This window comes from Pantherophis guttatus, chromosome 3 (genome assembly GCF_059756535.1).
Source record: "Pantherophis guttatus breed Tessera chromosome 3, ASM5975653v1, whole genome shotgun sequence".
Taxonomy (NCBI): Eukaryota; Metazoa; Chordata; class Lepidosauria; order Squamata; family Colubridae; genus Pantherophis; species Pantherophis guttatus.
The window spans coordinates 190306040-190331799 of NC_142065.1; the positions used below are offsets into that span (position 1 = coordinate 190306040).

Consider the following 25760-nt stretch of genomic DNA (forward strand, 5'->3'; position numbering starts at 1 on the left):
AAGAAACCAACTCTTTTTGGCCGCACCAATTAAGAAAGCTATCTCAGGTTCAAGCCTGCCTTGATGATGGAATGAATGTCTCTTTTGAAACAATTCACAACTTTGCGAATCTAGCAGAGAATAAAAAAAGGGCACAAAATACGACATCTATCAATTTTCTACAAGCAAAGGCTTGGTACATGATTTACTAACCATGTTTTTAAGATCATTACAAACATGATCTTAAAATTTTTAATAAAATATTATAATAATTAGGGGCTAAATTCAGTAGCTGTAATTTGTAGGGTTTACATACATTAACCACTACCTAATATTTCACTCTCAAGTGCCTTTGGTAACTCCCAGGCAGAGCAGCCTCACAAAACTATGGAAGATTATGTTACAATTTTTCAGGTTCTGAATACAGACAACTTCAGAATTAGCTTAATCTGGCACTACAGACAGTACAATCGAAGTTGAGATGTACAGGAAAGCTACTGAGAAAATAGTTGAAAAGTCCATTCATAAAACTTTTATTCCACTTACATCAACTTAATACACATGTTCTTAACAGTTATGTTTAGATTGTTCATGAAAATTTTCAGGAGACATTAAACAAAGCTAGCCATCATCTCAAGTTATTTCCCTGTTAACTATTTTTACAGCACATGCATGTTAGGCAAAGTATCAAAAAAAATCACAAAAGCAAAACCCTAAAAAAGTTAAATACATGGGTTTGTTTTACTGCTGTGCTCGATATACAGTGTAATTATGGATATCAAGCATTTCATTTTTTACTGCATCTTTACTTGTACATTTGTTCTTAGGTTGCCTAAACCATTTAAATACAAATAAATTGTGTAGCAAAAATAATGAAAGCAACAGCAGGTAACTTTACAAGTAATGGAATGTGAACCGTTTCTGCCCTTCTCTAGAGAAAGTTCATTTGGTTAGCAAGCCACTTTAAGGAACATCTTTCAGCTTTAATCGAAGATGTATTCTTGGATTGTAGATTCCACAGATTCACATGATTGACATGTAATATCCATGGGACATTAATTTTTCTTTGCTGTGCGTTCCAACATTGAAGTACCCACATTCACTACACCTATGTGGTTGCAACCATCATCCCTTTTTTAAAACCACTGTGACAGACCAATATGCAAGCAGTTTTTCATCGCTCAACATAGGAAGTTGTTTAACATTGGCTTTTGTGGGAAGCCACAAAGTACCAAGAGTACTATGCCAAACATGTAAAACTTTTATAAAAATTCCACATCCCTATATTGGCCACCTTGGATGAAACAAAAGTTCCCCAAATGTTAACTGGCTCTATTCCCCTAATATTAAACATAAACCACATGGGAAATATAGAAATCCAAATAGAAGTAACATAAACCTGTCATAAATCGTAAACAAAAACTATTTGTGGGACAGCATGGATGACAAATGGTCTACTGTGTAAATTTTAGAATGAGGCAGACAAAAATTGGAAGGCTGGTTAATTCTCCCCTCCTTCTCCTGCTTCAGCTTCATCTCCTTGGGTATCTGATGTCCACAACTGTTTAAAAAAATGTAGACATGTGTTACTCTTTAATGTTTTAGTTGTATAAAGCATTCAGCAGGATTATCTCCTAGAAAGCTATGCTTTAAGAAAAAAGACCCTTTCAAGAGTTAAAACAACTAAGTAAAATAAATCCATGCCACACATTCTTTTTTACTAAATTAGACTTCAGTTTTTATTAACAATAGCTACTTGATAACTTAGCATTAAGATACTTATCCTTACTTGTATTAAAGTATTTAAAATGTCCAAGTACTTACTGTCAAATTGTCTCTCAGTAACTGCATTATTAGTGTGCTGTCTTTGTATGACTCTTCACTTAACGTATCAAGTTCAGCAATGGCTTCATCAAAAGCCTATGGTTTTAAAAAAAAAGTACATTTGTATATGCAAAACCTGTTTAAAAATATTAAATGCAATGTAATAGTTAGATTATCAACTCACAGTCTTCGCAAGGGAACAAGCTTTCTCCGGTGAGTTCAGGATCTCATAATAGAACACAGAGAAATTTAAAGCCAGTCCTAATCTGATAGGATGTGTTGGTTGCATCTCTTTTTTGCTGATTTCAAAAGCTTCTTGGTATGCTTGTTGTGACTGCTCCACTATCCCTGAAAAAAACGAGTACACATCACACTAGCAATTTTATTTGGAGTTCAAAAGCACAAGTATAGATTAAATTTACCCATCACACACACATACAAGATAGTTTAGTTTCAGAAAGTGATTATTTTTAAAATATATTTACAGATGTATGCTATTCCATGCAACTTTTTATATTGTTAAATTTATGTAATCTAGATAAAAATAATATACTTACATTTTCAGATTAAAATCTTAAAAAGGAGAACCTAAAAAATGTGACTTTCACAAGTTTGTTACTTTTATAGGTTTTTTGTATGTCAGAAAAAGCTACCAGTTATCCAACTATCTGAAGATACTGTCAAAAATAATAGTATTTAGACTAAAGAATACCAAGAAATTTGCTCCACCAATTTCTTGTTTATACTAAGATGGTTTTTACCATCACGCAATATTATTTTTCAAGTGATACATTACATTTAAATATAGAAACCTTAGTTCCATTGTTCTAGGAAATATGGTAATTTTAAAATGAAATTTAATGTTAAAACAACATATAAAGAAAAAAAGTCCAAGTTTTAAAAAGGGTAAAACTGGTCGGCAAATAGATTTAATTATTGAATTTTACTTACTGGCCTGTTTATGCTTTGGCACTCTTTTGAAATCTAAGGATAGGCACCTGGATGGAATACATCACATCATATATAGGCAGAGGGCTAGAAGAGCCTTTTTTAATTGTAATATTTTGGGATCAAACAATTTTTGTTTTATATTTTTATCCTGCCTCCCCCCCAATATATAACTCAAGCCCATGAACATACCAAATAATCCCTCCTCCTCCTATTTTCCCCACAACAACAACAACACTGTGAGGAGCTGAGGAAGAGTGATAAAAGAAGTGTTCTAATGCAGAAGAGGCAACTGCTATAGAGGCTAATTATACTAATTTTAAAAAATGACCTTATGGCACAACCAGTATGGAATGAATGATCTAGATCAGAACATCTATTTTTAAAACAATGACAGGCACAACTTACTTCAGCCTTCCTGAGCTTGATGCCCTTCAGACTGTTGGGTTACAATTCCCAGCCAACAAAAAAAATACAACAATAAAGGCCTTGTTCTAAATAGGCAGCAAATGGTTAAGAACTGTATTTTAGGCTGGCAAATTCCAACAGTCAAACATATACAGCGTGAAGCATAGTTGGAGTGATTGTCTTACTAATATCCAGAATAAATGGTTTGCTAATCACAACAAGGAGCAACTATATTTTCATTTTATTATTATTTCAAGTTGCATCCAAGGAAAAATTGCCTTGCATTTTATAACCTGAGAGCAGGGTAGAAGGCCTTTTCCTGAATAGATCATCTGAATAGATGATAAAGAGGCATTATGGACTTTAGGGCTTAAGTCATGTTTATACAGAAAAGAATAGCTGCTCATACAATCAGATCCTAAATATTTAAAATTGAAAAAACAACCATTTGAATTATGTTTATGGCACCATATGATTCCACTACAATACTGTAATGTACAGTACAGTACTGTTACTGGAACATTTTGCACAAACTGAAATTTCATGACTCTCCAAATCTATTGTAACTGATTGCTCAGTTAACATTTGTTAACTTTCCATCTCCAGAAACAAAAGAAATTGGTAGGAAGAAATTCAAATGGTCTTAATTCTTTCCATGCTTCCTGTGCAACATGAGGAAATCATGTATAATACCACGAACCATGTTCACATTCTTTGTTACTCAGTACCCTGTGTGAGGGGTATGGTTCTACCTGTGCTATTAATCTGAATACTCAATGAATTGAGAACATCAAGCCAGGTAGTTCTCAACTTACGACAATTGGGACTGGAATTTTGGTCACTGAGCAAAGCAGTCACTAAGCAAGACGCCACATGATTGCTTTGCTCCATACTCCAATCTCAATTCTCCCAGCTGTGGTTAAGTGGAAGGCGTGATAAAAGCTGTGAGTTGGAGGGCAGGCAGCTCCTCTCTGTGCACTGGAGAAACAAGGTGGTTATGGGTGAAGATCCCCACTTCATCTCTCCTGCCCAGCACACAACTTCCTTTCCCCTCCATGTGGAAGGGAACTCATGCAGTGGGCAGGAAAGACAAGTGGGGATCGCGGAGATATGAGCTTCATTTCTGCAGCCTGATGAAGAGTCCCCCCTCCCCCCATGAAGAGGGGAAATCCTTTGGCAAACAATAGTGTGCAACCTTCCTTGCCAGGTTCCTCATTGACTTTCTGGGGAAGCTGGCAGAGAAGATTACAAATGACAATCACAGGACTGCAGGGCAATTGGCAACCTGTTATAAATGTGAACAGGTTGCCAAGCACTCAGCTCATTATCACTTGATCACCCGGGGGGGGGGGGGGGGGAGACGACCGGGGGGGGGGGGGGGAGAAACCACAATATTTTATGATGTCTAGGAGTGCCTTATGGATCATCAAGCACTTTTTCCAAGCCGCCATAACTCTGAAAAGATTATTAAGTGATTGGTCGTAAGTCAAGTACTACCTGTATTATTTCAATACATTCACCATCAGCACTTGGATCCTTCTGGTAGATTTTCAATAGGAAAACCATTTTCCTGCCCATTATGCACGTGTGGAGTACAATATGGATATACAGGTAGTCCTTGACTTACAACAGTTCATGTAGTGACTGTTCAAAGTTACAGAAGCACTGAAAAAAGTGACTTATGACAATTTTTCACAATTACCACCTTTGAAGCACCCCATAGTCATATGATCAAAATTCAGATGCTTGACAACTGGTTCATACTTATGACTGTTGCTGTGTCCCAAGGTCATTTGATCCCCTTTTTCAATCTTCTGATAAGCAGTCAATGGGGAAGCCAGATTCACTTAAAAACCAGGTTACCTTCAAATGTTTTCTTTGAAGACGTTTTGCTTCTCATTCTAGAACCTTCTTCAGTTCTTCAGAGCTGAAGAAGCTTTTTGGATGAGAAGCAAAACGTCTCCAAAGAAATACTGGAAAGTCCACAGTTGCCTCTTGAAAAAGCACCTTTGGGACAACCATGACCTGGGTGACTGAGAATCTCCATAGACAACCAGGTTACTTATCAACTCCAGTGATTCACTTAACAAATGTGGCAAGATAAGTCATACAATTTTGGATTCGATTGTGGTCATAAGTCAAAGACTACCTGTAATTGGGCTGAGCCTTTTCTAGGACATAGGAGCCGTCTGCTATACAGCTCCTAGCATTTTTGTAAACACAGCAGTTACTTCCTGTCTGGATAGTCACAGAAACATGAAGCATCAGAAATTCTGTTCAGTTCTATCAGAAATATTATTTTAAAATAAACATGCTTTGTTTCAAGGTGCACCCTTCCGGCCAGATAACAAACAAAAATTAAGTGTAGGTTACAGTGATTGGTTACTCTGGGGCAACCTTTTTGATAGTGCCCTCAACATTCTAAATGTGATCACTGATCCAGAAGCATTAGAGACTTTTACTATCTATATGCAAATCTCACATAGAGCCCTCAGTACTGGTTAGATACCACTCTTACTTGGGCTTGCCTTCTTCTGCATCTCTAAGATCCTCCAGTCTCTGAAACCTACCTGGCACAACAAGATTGGCTATATTCATCACAGCAAGGTACCACAGTTGGAAACAGAACCGGTTACCTTGCCATTTATCATGTAGTTTCCAAAATCTCCAGTGATGCAATTCAGTAAAAGCTGATGATTTGGCCAATATTTGTACTAAGGAGACTTATTCATTCTACCAGTATTTAGGACACAACTGGAAAGTGATACAGTGATACAGCAGGGTCCAACAATCATTAGTTATTTTTGAATTTATATTGAATATATATTGAATTTTCAGATTCAATAATCTGAAAAAGAGATCTTACTAAAAACTTTGCTTTCTGAAAGCTGCATATCCCTGGGGAACAGATTTTGGTCTCTCCTCCCGTAAATTCTGAGGCAATTATCTCAGAAAGCTCTAATTATCTATGTATTTATCAATAAAAACTACTCACTTGCAAAATTATTTGGTTCACTTTTTTAATAAAAGTTTTGGTAAACATAGACTAGATCAGGAATGTCAAACTCAAAGCCCGGGGGCCAGATCCAGCCCCCGCAGGATGCTTAGATCTGGCCCGTGGGGCTGCCCTGGAAACAGCAAAGGACAGGCCTCTGGCAGCAAAAATGGAGCTTGAGAGGGCCACACGCAGGTCTCCCCAAGCTCCGCTTTCGCTGGCAGAGAATTGCAGGCCATGGCAGCCGAAAACGGAGCTCAGGATCCATTTTCTCTGCCAGACACTTGGGCCGCCATGGGCACCCCCGACATGAGTGATGTCCGAGCTGGCCATGTCTACCTTGGCCATGCCCACTCTGGTCAAACACAACCTTGATGCGGCCATCAATGAAATTGATTTTGACACTCCTGCACTAGATGTACCCACACTGAAATCCAATCCAATCCAATCCAATCCAATCCAATCCTATGATCGAGCCTAAATAACTATGGCTGATCTTCAAAATTCCATTCATCCCAGTATCTCTGTGGTTACATGATCATCATCATAATAATCGGGGGGGGGGGGGGAGCAACTGGCTAACACTTATGACAGTTGCAGCATCATGCAGTCATATGACTGCCATTTACTGGTTTTTCACAAGCAAAGTTAATCAGGAAGCTGGCAGGGAGGGTCACAGACCACTCCCATCCATTTTGCTGCTGAGGAACACAGCTATGGAGCATGAGACCCCTTGTTCACCCTCTCACATTTCACAGGAGCCACTCTCTGCTGGTCACGCTTGTGCCATGGCAGCCACCCAACCATCGGCCTGCTTGAAAGCCGCTCAGGATTTATAACTTTGTGCTGGCTACCCCACTGACTTTGCTTGTTGGAAGCTGGCAGGAAGTCACAGGCACAGGAGGTCCTTGCTTAACAGTGGCAATGGGACTGCCGGTATTGCTGTTGCTAAGTGATGCAGCCACATGATATTATGCTTTATGACTGCATTGCTTAGCCTTGGAAATTCTGGTTCCAATTACTGTACTTAAGCAAGGACTATGACCATTCATTTAACAATGGCTTTGAAAAAAGTCACTTTTGACTTGTATTTACTTTGGTTTGTTGCATGACCAAGGTGGATGCTGCAATGAAGTGTAAAAAACGGCCATAAGTCACTTTTCTTCAGTGACGCTGTAACTTCAAACAGTGACTAAATGAATGGTTGTAAGTTGAGGACTATCTGAAAAGTTTTCTGATAGAAATAGGCCATCCATTAAATATCCCGAATCAATGTTTAAGGTTATGAAGAGACATATACACAGATGTATATGGTATTAGTAGATATATTACAGTAATACAGCAATCAAACAAACTAGATTTAAATTTAGTAATTATTTCTTGTGACAAGTATCAGATCTGCCTATAATTTCTCTCTCTCTTTTTGAGATAAGAGAGATACACATAGTTACATACACTCCATCATGTCTAATTGGCAGCACATAAAGTCAATAATAGTTTGCAGTGGCAAGAACAGGAAATAAAAGTTTTTATTGCCCAATATGAACAGAAGATGAAAACAGAAGCAGTACTTCATAGATTTGTGCCCAGCTTTCCCCAAAGATCCAGATTTTTTTTCTTTCTAAACAATTTTATTCATTCAGCTAGGACTTGCACCCCCATCCTTATGTCTACAGAATATAAGGGAGCAAGAATGTTATGAATCAACAATAATTTTCTAAGTATATGATACAGATAATCGTATTTCCAAATTCCACCTTAAGCTAGCAGCTACTTTTTAGCCTTTTGTTCAAAAAGATGAGCAAAAAGACACAAATCTTTGGGGAGGCTTTGCTTATGCATTTTGTATGTGTCAGCAATATGTAAAATGGAGAAATTCATTTCCCGAATGTTCCATTTTCTCTCTCAGAATGGGTCGATCCAAGCATATAGGAGCGATTCATAACATTTGTAGATGTATATCCTGAAACAGAAAGTAATTTATAGTATTTTGGACAATCTGACCCTGCAAGATAAAATTTAAATGCATGAACCATACCAGAATGCTTGGATTGGCCTGTTCTGCAGAAGAAATGGAACATCAGGGGGTGGGGAAAGGAAGGAGGGAATAATGTCCCAGAAACAAATAGCATAGTGTTTCTTAGGACTGTGCAACACTTTGTATTTGAAGGCAAAAAGGGTTAGCGTCCACTACTTAAACCAAAGGTATTTTCTCTTGTAGGATAGCCATGTCATCCTAGAAAAAAGAATATTTTGTTTAAGGAATACCATGTAGTTAGTAAAAGTATGCCCCCAAACATTCTGAAACCTTTAAATCCAAATCCTTGTATGTGATAATTAATTATCAGAATGAAGGTACCACCTTGTACCTGTACTTGATTTTAGCAAAAAGAATACCCTCAGTGGCTAAGCAAGACTATCAGAAACACCCTGGAGTAGATACTTTTTCAAAGTATCGATTCCCCAGATCTGAATGTCTGACATATCACTTTCCTTCACTTTCTAGAAATACTACTGAAGAGGTGGCTGTTTTATTTTCAATCCCCCCCCCCTTGAAGTTTCTCAGTACTAGTGCACTTTAGTTTCAGCTCTATTTGCAAAACAAATCCTTCTTTTCAACATTTTCTTCTACATTTAGCTTTAGATTTACCTTTAGCTGTCATTTAGAAGAAAAAATAGTCTTGGCAGTATGGTATATTTCTTCCAAATACCTTCCAACACCTACCAGTTCATCCCAATTTCAATAAGGTCCAAAAATTTTGCTTTCTCAAGTAATTGAAGAGAAAAGCAGAAAAGAATTTTGTATCTATTTTAATCTCAATCTTTTCTCTGTTCACTATTCTATTTGCAACTGGCTGCCATCACAATGCCTCTGAACTGACTCAAGTTTTCTCTGACTTCCATCTGTCATCCCTCCCCTCCCCTTTCTGATCAGTTAGTTTTCATTCTTCTCTTATCTTGCTACCCCACCAATTCAAATGTTCTGGATTAGAAATCAGCCACATTTTCACACTGACAAAATTGTCCTGATCACATTTGATAGATCTTCTCAAGTTCTTAGTGAATGCATCTCAAGTCACAAGAAAGAAACAACCCAGATCTTTAGCTATTCCATCTTAAACTACATTCATGCCTGACATCTGAATTTCAGATATAATCAGCACCTGCCATAATTTTAATAAGATATTTGATAACCTTAAAAAAATTAAATGGTATCCATTTTCATCCAGGTGCCAATGTCCTGCTATTATATCACCTTATGAAATGTACTTGATTATCTACCTTACAAAACACATACTAGAAAACAATATATATTTTTGTATATGTATAAACAATACAGTTAGACAACAGTGAGAGATGACTATGAAGATGTTACCTAAATATATCACCTTGCAACAGTTAACTGTATGCATTCATATTATCAACAAGAACATGTTTAAATCTGTATCCTTGAAGCAACTGGTACCCTCACTTACATGTGCTGGGAATTGTATTCCAATGTTTCCAGGAAACCAGTTTGGGATATATTATCATAATGCAACATTCCATTGCTGCAAAATTGCAAAATATATGTTGCCACTGCTGAAAACACTTAAAATATTTCCTTTACTGACTTAAAACAACAGCCTCACCAACAGTTATTATTCTACTAAATATGAATCTACAAAAATGCAATTCTAAATGTAACACACTGTACCTTTCTTGTCATCACCAGCAGCAACCTCAGCCAAGTAACGGTAGTAGTCCCCTTTCATTTTCAAATAGAAAACTTTGCTTTCTGCTTGGGAAGCATTAGGAATCAAAAACTTTTCCAACAGAGACTGCAATTAAGAAAAAAAAAATAATCAGAAGGGTTTACATACAGGGAACTTTTAGTATATTATCAACTATTAAAATTGGCTAAACTCTTATAGAATATTTTTTTATTAGTGCTACAGAAAATTAAACTACTGTACTAACATTAGAAATAAATTTAAAATGTCTAATCTTTTTTAAACTATCTGAATATGCATACTGATATTTAGCATATGTGGCCCCAAATAATATAGAATCAAACTCATTTGGTTCATTTGCTTTTGAAATTTACAGAAAGTAAATAGTTACTAGAATATTCAATAGCTGTCAGGCCTGGAAGTCATCTTTTGCATTGGACCTTCAGGCCTGCCACATTTAGTGCTGTGGGAAACTGGGTGGGGGGATTGTATGGTGCTGGGAAGATATATAGCTATAACAACATTCCTTTCTCTGGGAGACAAGGACATCCTGCCCTGCAAATGGAGGGGTGTGACTGGGTGGCATCTCCAGCTGGGACAGTGCATTGATTGGGCCATGTGATGGACATGTGAGTGCTGGGCAGGGATTTGGGTTTTCATTTGGGAGGGGAAAACCTGGAAGATTTCAGATTCAGATTTTCCCAGATGTGCCAATATGACATCTCTAATAAAATGGAACTTTGAGGAACTTCGAGCCTCGGTGTCGTCTTTTGTTGGGGGTGTTACTTGGAACCCTGACATTAACCCAAATCTGACAATAGTTCTCTGCGTGTAGCATCTCACTGTTCTAATAAGGCATAATGTTTAATATAAAATGACTGACTGACTGATGTTTATACAAAGCATTTAAGTACACAACATTTAAGTTTATACAAAGCATTTAAGTGTTGCTAGTCTTTTAATACATATATTGTTAATTTCAATTACTTACTATTTTCCATATTTAGATGGATTTTCATAACTTTTAAAACACCCCAATAACCTAATTAGTACTCTTAGTTCAGAAACTTTATATGCAACATTCATTCAGAGATTTCAGGATAGCTTATAATATGAAATATTGTAAAATAAAAACAACTTAGGCTGGATTGGGAGCAGTAACCCTTTCCTGACCGCAGTCTCCCTCGCGTCCCTAGAAAAAATGCATCAAGTTGTATGCACACATGCACACATGTTTGGCTATCTCATTCTGTTTCCAACCTTGAGTAACTTATGAAAAACTGAGATTAAAAAAAGCAAATACATAAGCAAATAAACAAACAACCCAATTACTGATTCCATTAGTAAAAGAAACTATCTGAAAATGAACCTGTTCAGCTTTTATAATAATGGCTTCAACCTAAGGTTAATGCTCAATTCAACTAGAAAAGCAGATCTCTGGCTGCTAAACCTACAATTTGGTCTGCCTATATGACCAAATCATTTAACCATTACCCCATATACAGATAAGATTCTAACAGAAAAACAGGTCCCACGTGACCACTGTAAGGTTACATATCAATAAATTAAGATCAAAAAATTCAATAGTAATGAATATATTGTTGAAAAATCTCCCAACAACAGTTATTACAACTCCATGTCATAATAATAGACCAACTATTTATTTACTTCTGCCTTATTTTTACAAATAAATCAAGGTTGTGATCATATCCAACACAATTTCCTATTTTTCCCACAAGAACAACTTAGTGAGGTGGGATGGGCTGAAAAAGAGAGAGTGACTGGCCAGATCACCCAGCTGGCTCTCAAGGCTAAAGTGAGACTTAAACTCACGGTCTCTCACTTGGTGCCTCAACTATTAGACCAAACTGGATCAAATCAACATATACCAAACTATATAGGTTTTGCCTTAAACAATAATAAACAAGCTACTATGTATTCCTCCAGATGTTTAGCATTAAAACAGAAGAAATTTTACACTAATTCTGGTCAGCAGTAAAGTAACAAATTAAAAAAAAAACATGTTTCAATACCAATGACAGAATAACATCATACTGTACTTCCCAAAGACTATCACTGAACTACAGATTGCAAAAATTATGTATAACTAAATATAATTTTAATTGATATACTGGATGTCCACTGAAATTGGGAAGTTACTCTTAGTAGCTGTTGCAAAAGGTTCCAAACCGTTTGGAGGGTATACCCACAAAAATATTGCAACAGAAGGAGCCTCAGTAAATGTTCTGCCCAAATTGTGCTAGCAAAATAGAAAAATGATACAATGACCAACAAATAGGAAAAGGTCAATCTGCATTCCAATACAAAAAAAAAGAGACTTAATAGTATGTGAACTATTGCACAATGAACTTAATATTACATGCTAGCCAAATAATGCTTAGGATCATCCACTTCAGATTAGAGTCCAGAGTGGAAAAAGAGATGCCAGATGTTCAAACTGGCTTTAGAAAAAGCCAAGGAACACATTATTGCTGATGTATACTGGATAATTTAGAAAGGCAAATTTAAAAAATGGTATTGTATTGTCATTTTTCGCTTTATTGATTATAGAAAGGTATTTGATTCTGTGAACCATGTTAAGCTGCAGAACGTGTTCAAAAAAATGGGAACCCCAGAATATCCTATTGTTCTCTTCTGAAACCTAGCCAGAACATGAAGAAATAGGATGACTCCTGGTTGTCAAAGGAGTAAGGCAAAGCTCATAGTCTCCCTTATTTATTTAATCTACCTGCTGAATATATATTAAGGGAAGGTAGATTGGAAGAAGTTGAATGTGTTTTTAAACTGGAGGAAGAAACTTCAATAGCCTGCACTATACAGATGATACTATTCTTGATAGCTGAAAATGCAAAGGATCACAAATTCTAGTAAGAAAAGTCAAGTAGTGCAGTTAAAAACATGGGGCTAAAATTAAATATAAAGACCAAATAATAACATTAGGTACATCAAGCCTCAGAATTGGCAATAAAGATACTGAAGTGGTGGATAGCTTCTGCCTTTCAGGATCAATCATAAACACTAAAACAAAACAAAACAAACAAATAAACAAACAAGAAATACACCGGAGTAGCACTTCATAGAGCCGTGATGGCGAACCTGTGGCACGCGGAGCCATATTAGTGGGCACGCCAGCTCAGCTCTGGGGCACATGCGTGCGCCGGCCAGCTGATTTTCGGGCCTTCTGGGCCCACCAGAAGTAGGGAAACAGGCTGTTTCCTGCCTCTGGAGGGCCTGGGGGAGGGTGGGGAAGGCCTGTTTTTCTTTCTTACCTGGCTCCAGATCCTCTCTGTGTATCTGGGAACGGCGAAAACAGCCTTTCCCACTCCCTTGGAGGCCCTATGGAGGCTGAAAGGGCCCATTTCCCCACTCCCAGTGGGACAGGAAGTGACTTTTTTCCTGTCCCCAGCCTCCAGAGACTCCTAGAGAGGCTCCTACAGAGGTTCTGGAGGCTGGGGACAGCAAAAAATGTCACTTCCTGACCCATCGGGAGTTGGGAAATGGGCCCTTTCAGCCTCCGTAGAGCCTCCAAGGGAGTGGGAAAGGCTGTTTTCGCCGTTCCCAGATACAGAGAGGATTTGGAACCAGGTAAGAAAGAAAAACGGGCCTACCAGGCCATTATGTGCCAGGAGCGGGGGGGGGGGGTTTGCACACACATGCGCGTGGGCACGCGCGCGCCCCTCCCCCGCCCCCCTCTCCTAGCACGCGATGGCAAAAGGTTAGCCATCACTGTCATAGAGCAACCATGAAAAAATATTCAACTGCCTTTATGGATTTATACTTGGAAATAGCAGATAAGTGCAAGCAAAGGTATACTTTCTGACATTTTGTGGAAGCAGAAACTGGACTTTGAATAAACAGATTAGGAAGAATATTGATGTTTATGAGCTTTGGTATTGGAAAAGACTTCTGAAAATACCATGAACAGCCAAGAAAATAAGCAAATGGATCATTGAACAAATCAATACAGAGTTCTCACTCAAGCCACAAATGACTAGGCTCAAATTTCCCTACTTTGGACAAAGTATGTGAAGACCTAGCTCTCTGGAAAAGACTCTAATGCTGGGAAAGGAGAAAGGAAGGAAAAGAAAAGTTGACTAGGAGCAAGGTAGATACACTTAGCTACTCTTGAAAGACCAGGATAGGAACAGATTGTTATGGCGTAAACAGAATCAACAATAAACTGATGGCACATGATCAACAGTTACTTTCAAAAGTGTAACAGAAATTGAACTCCACATGAGTTCATTTTGGCACCTTATTTCAAAATAATAAGTGGGAAAAAAGCAAACAGACCTTTATACAGAAAATAAAAGTTCTGGAGGCTGCAAATTTAAAGATAAATGACCAGAAATTTCATACAAAGAATAAGACTGGTGAAGAATAGCTGTTGCTTTCTATTCATCTTCTGTATATAAATGAAGACACTGGCAGTGACACTAACCTCAATAGGCTAGCAATTTTTTAAAAAATAGTCCAATAATATTTAAGAAAATAATGTTATTTAAGAAGTTAACTGACCAACATTTCTTAGAGGAGAGAATAATTTGAAGGCAACCTCACATTTTTTTAAATAAAGACTGAATATAATAGATTTTATTAATTCTATTAATAAGTTTAAGTTTAAGCTTTATTACATATTATCTTACCCCAGCAGAGAAAAAGTGTTATTCAGCAGCTTGACAAGCAGTCAGTTCTGTATCAGTTTTATAAAACCAAGCACGTGTAAAAGAAGTGTTATTAGAATCTGGTCTATGTATCTGAAAGAAAAGGAGCAGCTAGCATGGATACTGACAGAGCTAAGCTGATAAGTTCAGCTTTCTTCTGGACACCAAGATATGTTGCCTGCATCTGTAAAAGCAACTCTATGTACTTTCCAACTGCAGAATCAAAACCCTTGAAATTGTAATGAACATTGATCAACTCATACATAAATGTATCTGCACTAATTATTAGCAAACAGCACTTCTTGCAGTTTGATGCCACTGTAAAACAAAAAATGCCTCTGTTGCCCAACATTCTCTATCTAATCATAAGAAAAATCTAGGAAAAATTATGTCTGGCAGCAAAATTATCAAATAACATGCGACTGATACGAGAAAAAGCAGGTAATGGCATTGCAGCTGTGTGCTCATCTAATTCTTCCACTGCCCATAATCTTCCCGTTACCACTTATTTTTCACCAAGCCTCCTGTCTGTTTTTATGGGAAAACATGTACTTGGAACCTAGCTATGGCAAAACTGCCAAGGAATAAATCCAAGTGATAAATAACATTTTATCCCTAATCTCTCTTCCATGTGCATATTTGAAATCTCTTTTGCCACCAAATGTTCATTTGTTCACTATGGCACATTCACATAAATTTGGATGAGATGCTTATGGTACTAAGCCACTTTCTTACAAATAATATGAAATATAGGGAGAGGATATTATTCACAATTGCAAATAAGCCATGAAATTTGTGACTAGTTCAAGAATCTTCTCTCTACCATTCTGTTTGATGCTGATACTTTTTAATGCCAACAATGGTATTTTTAATATATTATACTATATTTTCATACAGTGAAGAATTTCTTCCCTATTACTATATACTTATTAATATGCTCTTCTCTCAATAATTTTATGTTTCAATACCTTTCCAAAATGTTGGCACACAGTATATTAGTTTACAAATCAACTATTATATGGTCACTATAGATACATAGATAAATCATGAAATGGCACATCATCATCAACTAATACATTGGTTGTCCTTCCCAACCCATGTCTAAATTCCTGGCCTATTGAAAATTCTTGAACAATTAAGAATATATTCTCAATGATAGAATACCACTTATTACTTTTAGCTCTTTACAGTATATAGTGTTATGGCTAGTATAAGCTTGATGTATTCACCAAACCCCAAAATGCAACAACTCTGGCTGAAATGCTTGCTGTCACCACAGGTTTTTCTTTCCTGAAATCTCACTATTTTCTCAAAAACCAATCTGAGTCACAGAAGGCAGAGATGCATAACACTTCAGAATCACATGTAACTAGAAATACATTTTCTATAGTTACAATATTGATATTGTTTCTTATTCATATAAATCAAAAACAAAAAGCACAAGTAGCATAAATTAGATAATTCAGTTTTTAAATACAATTATATCAAATGGGGGCGCGGTAGCTCAGTGGCTAAGATCTGAGCTTTTCGATTGAAAGGTTGGCAGTTCAGCGGTTCAAATCCCTAATGCCGCGTAACGGCGTGATCTCCCGTTACTTGTCCCAGCTTCTGCCAATCTAGCAGTTCGAAAGCACGTAAAAAATGCAAGTAGAAAAATAGGGACCATCTTTGGTGGGAAGGTAACAGCGTTCCGTGCGCCTTTGGCGTTTAGTCATGCCGGCCACATGACCACGGAGTCGTCTTCGGACATCGCTGGCTTTTTGGGTTTGAAATGGAGATGAGCACCGCCCCCTAGAGTCAGGAACGATTAGCACATATGTGCGAGGGGAACCTTTACCTTTATATCAAATAACTTATTAAATTTGTGATATATTTATATTATGCAACATGAAATATATTTTACATAGTTTGACTTTAGAGATTTTATTCAGAACTGAGTTCCTAGTCCTACCACTACTAAACTGACCCATTATATAATTATATTGCAAGTTTAGTCCCGTCCCGTCCCCCCCCCCCCACCGCTCAGACAAATAAATTGTAGATGACGAACTTTGTTCCAATAAATTAACCTTCTATTTAAGATTCTTTGCTGGCCTATTATGATGAAGAAAAAAACCAATTTTTAGTATTCAGTTTCTCATATGCAGATGCTGATAATGAGCATTAAAATCAACTGGGATTTCAGTAATTATACTACTGATGAATTGCACTATTAATGTTCTACTTCCCTTTTGATGAAATATTTCACTTGTCCCAAGAAAATGTGGCTCACTAAGAGCAATGCAGCCATAAGTAAGAGTGAACAGTCCCCCTATACTCTTTCTAAATACAATTGTAAACTTTATATTACTTAGATGAATTCTTCAGTTTTATTCCACTGGAATATTCTGGAGGTCTTACACCTAATCAATTAGCATTACTGATTTCTGACAGAAAATTAGAGATGAAAGAGTATGTTAACTTTAGTGAAAAACTTGGAAATCTTAAGGGTTCTGAAATGTGTCCATTCTGACAAATTCATTTGTTTTAAAAGTGTGACATCTTGCAACTTCCTAAACCTTAGCACTATTGATTTCCAACTCAATGAAACTGGAATGAGGGACGAATCTCCATATGCACTTGCAGGTTATTGAGGTTTCTAGAATTTTGAAATGTTTTCTTCACAAAACCAGTTCTTGAAGTCAAAGTGTATCCCCAATCTTGCTAATAATATACTTTTAAGGCTGTGTTTTACCTTTGGGAAGAAATTCATTCCAGTGTAAGGATGCAGTTTTTTATGATGGTAAAGTTAGCCTTACAGTATATCTCAACTGCCACCCTGATTTGCTGAATTTATTACTGATTAAGAGTATTATTGTCTTGGTTATAGCAATGCTTCTCCATTGATAACTACATGAAAAACATATTTATGAATTAGCAACTCCTATACAGTGATTCCACTGGAGTATTTCTTCCACTTTTCATTTATTTGCACTTACTAAAAATGAAATTACCACTACATGTAATAAAAACCTGTGGCAGAAACATCCTTTCTGTTTATCAGTTAAGAATTTTTCATCTGGAATTCACTTCAAACAAACCATGATTCAATATTATATGGATGTTGTAATGCAGACTTGTCAATCTTTGGTGACATTATAAATAGTATGCAGAAATTATAGTTTAATAAAACAGATTGAAAAACTTAATTAGTTGACTAGTGACAATTACTTTAGTTGATACTGACAACTTCACAAGTTTATTTGCAAAATTTTAGAATTTTTTCTCTCTGTATAAAGAAAAGAAAGTAACCAATGGTAGTATGAACAGAGATGGTCCATACAATTTATCTTTTTGTTTAGTTATTTGATATAGTTTAATGAGAAGAGCTATGCTGTCATCTTGAAATCTAGATCTAAATGCTTGGAAAAAATGTAAATGAAGCCATTTCAATGAAATTGCCTAATAATTCCAGGTTTAAAAACAAGGTGCCTCAAAATTTCAATATACACACATGCACACGTGCACACAGAGTAATTCTCAATGATTCTGAAAGGTTTACAAGATATAAAATGGACTTCCTATTCATCTGCTAAAATATTAAAAATGTTTTTATTTAAACATTTCCAAAATCCACAATCAGTAATTATTAGCATTAACCACAAATGGACAAAATTATAGCTGTTTTTATAATTTTCAGATGTCTTTCATCAAGCAAAATTAAAAACTCCATGTTGTAAGAAAGAAAGGGGGAAGAGGAAAAGAAAATATAAAAGATTGACAATATTCAAGCAAAGAATTGAGTAATCAGTGCTTTAGAAGAAGTCTTATTTTCTATTTAACAGATACAGGTTTTAGAAAAGTAAGTTTTTCTCAGAAACTTTTCTATACTATATTTATCATTGATTGTGCTGCCAGGATGATGGAAATTGAAGTCAAAGCACCTAGAAGGCTTCAGACTAATCCCTGGTTTCCATTCCCAGCCATTCCCAAAACCAAATATGACAAGTGGAATTAAATATATTCAATCAACTCAAAACCCTTCACAGTATTGTTTAGCATTTTATAAAAGTATGACCAGAAATCCACATTTGCTCTGAAATCACAAATATGTGACTTAAATCAATTTTAAGATCAATTACTGGTACATCATTGACAAGAGGGACAAATCATTCAGTCTTAATTATTCTTCTCTGTGCCAAGAAATAAATATTACAGTTATGTTGGAACTGTATCAACTATTGATTGGGAGCTAATGCACTTAGCTATACTTTTGCGTAAACTTAGCCAGGGCAAAATTTGTGGTCACCAGGAAGGTGGTTTTAACCTTCCTTTCAGCACAGACCTATGTATTTTACTTGAAGCAAAGGGCTTCCAGATGGACAAAATGGTAGTAAGACAAAGTCAGAAAAAGACAAATTGAGTTACAAATAATTGAAGAAGATTCAATGTCAATGTTGTTTTGAGGTGTCTACAAATAGTTTGTGCTACATCCCTGACGGGTACTATACAGGATTTTCTAACACTAAAAACCCCCACATCCCTCTCTTGTTATGACCCTGTAATCCCTTAATTTGAGGCAGAGTTGGGGCGAATGGAATTTTCCAACACTATAATATTAAAATTCAGCAATAAATCTCATGCTGTTTAGGGCTGGAATAGGGATATTAACTCTTCATAAGGTTGAGGATAACCTCTATTCCTGAGACCATGAAGTGGTGGCTGGGGCTCTTCATCACAACATTAGCAAGCATCAAATATGGATTGCTAAACTCCATAATTCCATGCCAGTTATAATTGTGAGAACTGACATAAGTGCAGCACCACAGCCTGTGAGATAAAAGGGGAATCTAAAATTATATTCAATTCATGCATTAATGATTTTAATCTCCCTGGTTTGCATGAGTTAGTCTCCATGTCATTCTCCCAGAGTGTGATCCCATTGAAAAGAATCTCCATATAAAATAAGGGATAAACCAAATATTTCCCCCAAATATTTCTATTCACGTTTGCATATGTGATTAAAAAAAATTATAGTTTACAACCTGGGACACAAAGAGGACAAAATATAGTACAGAGAAGGCAATTCTTTAAGTTCAACTACAGCTCATATGCCAGAATAAAGTCCTCACTTTTGAGAAAGTAAAAGTTTCTACTTTAATGCTAGAAGAATGGGAATTTTTTCCCACCTTTCAATCGCAAAAGGGATGTTCAAGTGGAAAAGGGAAGCAACTACTCATCCTTAAGGAGGCAAAATATTAATTATCTTTAACACTCCTTTTAACAAATAAAAAATGAAAAATCTTGACTGGAGAGACTTTTTTTTACTAAAAACCTAGAAGCTACATCCACTTCAGGTAAAAAGAATGCAGAACAAGGACTGGAATTTATATACGTATGTATGTATATACATATAAATGATCTTGGTGATAAGTGATAAGAGTGGGCAACAGATGGGAAAGAAAAGGTCTGAATCTGTCATCATATATTCTCCGTGTGCTGTATTTTTCTCCCCCCCCAAGCACCCAAAAATGAATAAATGCTATACTGCCAATCTAAAAGAAATGAAAACTTTCTTTTCAACCTCTTGATATAATAATTCTACTAAAATAGTACCTATTCTTATAACAATAAAAATGCCCCAATTACACATACATAAAAATTGTTGCTCCTAGGAATAAATAATCACTGAAAGACCCTAAACATGTATTAATCATATCAATTCTCTTCTGGATCATATCCTTTATAAAATGAGATTATAGAAAGCTATAGAGCCAGTAAATTTATTACTTATCTGATGAGCTATGTTCTAGGTTTAATGAAGTTCTACAAAAAAGGAATTTTTGACTTAGCTTACACCAATTCAAATTATCCATATAAGCAGTTTCCCTCCCTAATTTATAACTAGAAATTCATAAGGTTTGCCATCAGTTGAAGTGTTGTAATAATCCGGGTGAACCAGCTGATGACATCTGATGAAAACTGAGAATAGAGCTTTATAATATATTGGAAATTTAAATATTGAGGTTTTTATAAACTAACAAATACAACATCATCTGCAAAGCTTTAAAAGCTGTTCTGCATTAAGTAGTGTTTTTAAAAAGGAAAATATATTTTGCTATAGCTAAATAAAATTCAGTTGGAGATTAACTGGCTAAAATGCTATTTCATACAAATTCTATCACATGTGATTATCACTCTTATTTCCTCAAGGCTTTTATATGGAGAAAAACTAAGATAAATGAATGACCTTCAAATTAATATGCTTAAAATATGGCTTTTGGACAAACCTAAACAATATATTAAGATACATTTTAATTATGCTAATATGATTGATTCAATGCATTAAAGGAAAGTTCTTACTGAACTATATCAAATGTTAAATATTTTACTTTTTTCATGTTAACACAAAATAAATTGCTAGCTTATCAAAAAATAAAACTTAAAAAAAGCACATTAGGTATTGCTAGTTTTTCTTAATTCATACAATCACATTTAAGATCCAATGGTGCAAGTTATAGAAAACTTGCTTGGATCTTACAATCTAAAGTAGATAGTTGCTGCTTTCTCTTTCCCCTCTTTAAAAGTGCTCTATAGGGGTGAGTCATTGCTAACATTACATCATCTTATTTAGGGAGGGGCCTGATTTCTGTAGTGAAAATTACAACTTCTCATACAAAGCATATATCCTCTAGGTTACACAGATAATAGATAAGATAGCTTATAAAAGTAGATTGAAATATTTTTCCAAAGTACTAACTGATCAAACATTTTCCATTTACCTTTAGTGAATTGTAAATTATTTGAACACTGACATTGTCAGCAAGACTTAACATGTTACTGCATTATCTAAACAACATGCTAAATTTCCAGGTATAAGATTTAAGAAAAAGGAAAATTATTCTACTGTCTGATTTTTTACAGATTTATATACTACAACAGATTTATAAGATTAAAAAAACACATTAAAACATGTTGGAGTCTGCCTAAACAAGAGTTTATCCAGTCTTAAATGTTAAGGAAAAAATTAAAATGAATTCTTACCAACACATCATTACAGATGTCCCTTAGTTCAGTCTCAATTTTCTCTCTGTATTCTCGAGCCATTTGCTGCTTTTTCTCGGCACCTTCTGTCTTTTGTTCAATACTTGAGACAACTCTCCAAGATGACCTTCTTGCTCCTACAACATTTTTGTAAGCGACAGAGAGAAGATTCCTCTCCTCATTGGATAATTCTGCTCCTTGCTCAGTCACAGACTTCATGCAGGCTGCCATATCATCATATCTCTCAGCCTGCTCGGCCAGTTTGGCCTTCTGCACCAGCTCGTTTTTATCCATGCTGATTTCTCTACAGAATGAAAAATAACAAAATATTATCAAATATCTACCAAACAAAAGCATTTGGCATTGAGTTTGTCTCTTAGCAAGGGCATGGACAGATTGTTTAGGCTCCAATCTTGTAAAACACATGTAACTGAATTTGATTAATCCAAAGAGAGTATAAGATTGCAAACCGAATTCCTACAATTTTGTCAAAATAGGAAGAAAATATATTTGTTTTCTATTCAGTAAAAATATAGAAATAATTTGGATCTCTGCAGTTTTATAAGATCTCCAAACAAGGAATGCAAAGCATTCCCTTGAAAAGCTTCAACCTTCTATCCCTAGATGATCCTGACTCTTTATTTCAAGCAGCTTTGCTATTTTGAGACATCCATTTTGGAAGTTTGCAATGTTAGGAATTTCATTGGACAAAGTCAATTCTTTTTCAAATGAAACTCAAGTTACAGACAGTATCAGCTTCTTTACACTCTTACCACCTCATACACCATTAAGAAAATTCTGATTATTTATTCTTAAATTTAAAAGCATTAAATGTAACTACTATATAGCTAAATCAAACAGATTCCAAACTATATGTTAAGATTATAATACAAAAGTATTACACTGGACAAAACTCGGGTCTGTTTAAATATCCTAGGATGAAGATGGAAGTGCTACAACCTTTGACCTACACTAAACAGTGCTGCTCAGGTTCGAAAAAACGTGTGATTTTGTAATCTATCACAATCTTAGTATTTCAAAGAATCATTGTAACGTCTGTATTTTCTGACCTACCATAAAATGTAATGCCAGAGAATTCTAAAACGGGGAAATATTTGTTTTAAATTCAAGGGGCTCGGAGCCTCACACGGCAGCTCACTTGGTAGGGATGATCGCGTACTTCTGCTTTTTTAAGTGAAAGGGAACAAGTTGTGTGTGTGTGAGGTGGGGAGGGGGAGGGGGAGAAAACGGAGCAATTCCCTGTAGCGGAGACGCCGCGAACCGACTGTATAAAATGGTGCTGCTCGTGTGGCCACGGGTAGGTTGCTGCATTGGCACACGGCTCGGAAGGAGACCGAACGGCGAAGTTAAGCGCACCAAAAAAAAAAAAAAACCCCACAAAAAAACCGGAATCCGACCGAGATGTGGGCGAGGAGGAGGAAGAGGACAAGATAAGCCAGGCCAGACTTCGGTCGCTCGCTCGCTCCTCCCTGCGCCGCAACCGCCCGCCCGCCCGGCTCTCAAGACGTGAAGCGCCTTGTCTGGGCTCTTTGTCATGGCGGATTCGTGTCAGAGCCCAGCCCACTTCTGTGCACGTTAATTCCCCCTCACCTCCGCCCCGCGCCGGGAGGGAGATGCAGCATCTCCGCCCCTGCAAACCGAAGAAAAGGGGAAGCCCAGGCGGCGCCTAACAGCGGGAGGACGAGGAGACACGCCCGCCCACCTGCCCGCCTGCCTTCCTGCCCCGCTCCTTCTCTGCCCTGCGGCGCCATCCCGCCCCAAGGGGGCCTCTGGTACCGCCGCGATCAGCCGCTCCAGCCCACCACCTTCCTCTGGCGCTCCTTCTCCCCCGCCCGGAGAAGAGGAGGAGGAGGAGGAGGAGGAGGAGGCTGCTCCTTTCACGGCGGCCCCGCGGATCTTTTTATGCGGCGACGGATAAAGCCGCGGATCGCACCGGTTGGATGCGCCTCTTCCCCGCGGGAGGCCACACCCTAGAAGCCACCCTGCAGTCACTCCGGGCCGGGAAGCAGAAGGCCCCCCGCCTCCCGAGGGAAGAGATGCGGGGAGGAATAGAGAAGCCACCCGACTCCCCAACATGGCGCCCTCACAGGGCACTCCTCGTTTTACGCCTTCCGCCGCCCTCATGGAGAAGGTTGCTCGGCAGTCCCCCCCTCCTCCTCCCCCTGGCACGGGGTGAAAAAAGGGGGAGCCGGGCGGGCGAGGGGACGGGGGCCGCAGCTCCTTCCCAACGCCGACCCCCCCCCCGCCCGCTCCAACGCGATAGTCACCCCAGCGCTCCGGATGCGTGGAGAAAGGGGCACCGCCCCACGGCTTCACCTGCCACCGCCTAGCTCCGGGCAGAGGGGCTCCCTCCCAAAGCCGCGCTACTTCCTCCCGCTCCCCACAAGGGGAGGCGCGGGAGGGCTGCCCAGGCAGGTGGGGCCGGCCGCACCTGTGCGAGGGCTGAAGGAGAGGAGGCTCTCGCCGCCGCCAGAGAATGAATGGCTCTTTCCCCAGCAGGCCCCTCGGGCGAGTCAGCCCGGCGGAGGGCCGGGAGCCGCCGCCCTTCTGCCCCAGGAAGAATGGGGCCGGCGAGCCACCGCCTTGCCCTCGTCTTCCCCTTTCCTCCCTTGCGGTCTCCTGTGCCCACTCAGCGGCTCCCGCTGCTGCCCCACCTACGGTTTCCGCAGCAAGAAAAAGGAGGGAGACCACAAGGCAAAGACGCCAAAAGAGCGTCCTGTATAGGCCGTTACCTGCGAGGTTGAGGGGTACCGGAGTCTCTAGGCGGGTGGACCGGCGCCGACTGTGCCTATATCGGAGCTCGCTCCGCTGCAGCCTCGCTCTCGCTCTCTCAGCGCCACACACAGGGTCTCCGCCAATCACCGCGTCGCAACGCACGGGCAACACAGAGCCATGACGTCAAACGACACCATGGCAACCGCGCGCGGGCACGCGCCTGCGCCTACACTTTCCATCTCTCCTCCGACCCACCCCGCGGTTTTTCTCTCCCTTCGCTTCTCGTCCCTCCTGCCAATGCCATGACTGCTCTAATCTAACCGCCGCCGGCGCGCGCTCGTTCGCGCGGCGTATCGGCCACGCCTTAACCCTGCTGTTACGCTGTCCCGACCACGGGGGACGCGCGTACGCGCGCTCCAGATTCCAACCCCCCCCCCACTCCCTCCCTCCCTCCCAGTCTACCGCAGAGCGTGTTCGCACGCGCATGCGAGAGGGCCGCGCCTCTTCCCGGCGCAGCCGGCAGGTCAGCTCCTGAGCGGGTTGGAGAAGGGCAGCGGGGCTCCGCTCTTGTCTTTTTCTCGGGCCCGTAATCTCTACGTTACCGGCTTTGCCTGTTCCTTGTACTTCGATAGTGGAGGCAAAGTGGGCCCTCGCGCCGGGAGGCGACAGAAACGCCCGACGCCTTTTTCCCTCAGACGCGCGCGTGGCCACCGCTCGACTCTTTTTCCGGGTTTCCAGCCTTGGAGGCCTTGAGCCAAGTCTCAGTCATTCAAGGCCACAGAGGAAGTTCTCTCGGGTCCCTTTTCAATGGTTTGCTATATTTGCTACATGTGTGAAAGGACAGGGGTGGAAAAATGTGCGGGCGTAGCGGGAGGCTCAGGCCCAACGCTGCGATCCGATTTACTTTTTTAAAATTAAGCTGTGGAGCCATCTTGGGAAATGTACCGATCCCAGCACAGTATAGTAGTGACCAAATACAAAAGGTGACCTTGGCCGCCTTCACTTGTTTTTTCAGTCTTTTATTATATGCTGTATATGAATTAGACCCAAAGGGTTTGGTATTCGTTGAGGTGTATCTGAACATTAAAGTTCCAGTTTAAACTGCAGTGTTCTGAAGAAATTACTAAAGTGCACTTTTTATGTTATTTTTATGATAGAAAATGAGAGGAAATAAGGCTTTTTGAATTGCATAAGTAAAACATACTGTATATTTGAGAAGCAATCCACATTTGCACTGCACAGATCTAAAGTATAATACATGCTGCCATGTAAATGATTAAAATGTGTATAATGCACTAATCTTTTGTTAATTACCTCAGAGGATTTAAAAATATTGAAGTGCTGTAAATAGTAAAGATTTTAACAAAAAATGAACAGAAGTAAATTTTAAACCAGTTAATTTTAACAAAAGAATATCTGAAGTAGGTTTAGTGTTACAACTTCCCAAAT

At 38.6% G+C, this 25760-nt stretch overlaps 1 protein-coding gene across 3 annotated transcripts; it reads right to left on the reverse strand.

The window, feature by feature from the left end:
- Nucleotides 1-488: 488 nt before the first annotated feature.
- YWHAZ (tyrosine 3-monooxygenase/tryptophan 5-monooxygenase activation protein zeta) lies at nt 489-24747 on the reverse strand. 3 transcript variants are annotated; one of them, XM_034422553.3, is made up of 6 exons: nt 24329-24747; nt 21576-21879; nt 9852-9975; nt 1988-2151; nt 1804-1899; nt 489-1540 (listed from the first exon to the last, which is right to left on the reverse strand). In XM_034422553.3, the coding sequence occupies exons 2-6, from the start codon at nt 21867-21869 to the stop codon at nt 1481-1483; spliced, it is 738 nt and encodes a 245-aa protein (XP_034278444.1). In that variant the 5' UTR covers nt 21870-21879; nt 24329-24747; the 3' UTR covers nt 489-1480. The 3 variants fall into 3 exon arrangements, with proteins under 3 accessions (XP_034278444.1, XP_087747502.1, XP_087747501.1); XM_087891376.1 differs by lacking the exon at nt 24329-24747 and adding an exon at nt 23864-24160; XM_087891375.1 differs by lacking the exon at nt 24329-24747 and adding an exon at nt 22650-23695.
- Nucleotides 24748-25760: the final 1013 nt, after the last annotated feature.

Coding starts and splice junctions, on each gene's coding strand:
- YWHAZ (XM_034422553.3), bottom strand. CDS start 21,869: ATGGATAAAAACGAGCTGGTGCAGAAGGCCAAACTGGCCGAGCAGGCT. Junction 1,900..1,987: donor CTTGTTCCCTTGCGAAGACT/GTGAGTTGATAA, acceptor TTAAAACCATAG/GCTTTTGATGAAGCCATTGC. Junction 1,541..1,803: donor TACTGAGAGACAATTTGACA/GTAAGTACTTGG, acceptor TTTTTTAAACAG/TTGTGGACATCAGATACCCA.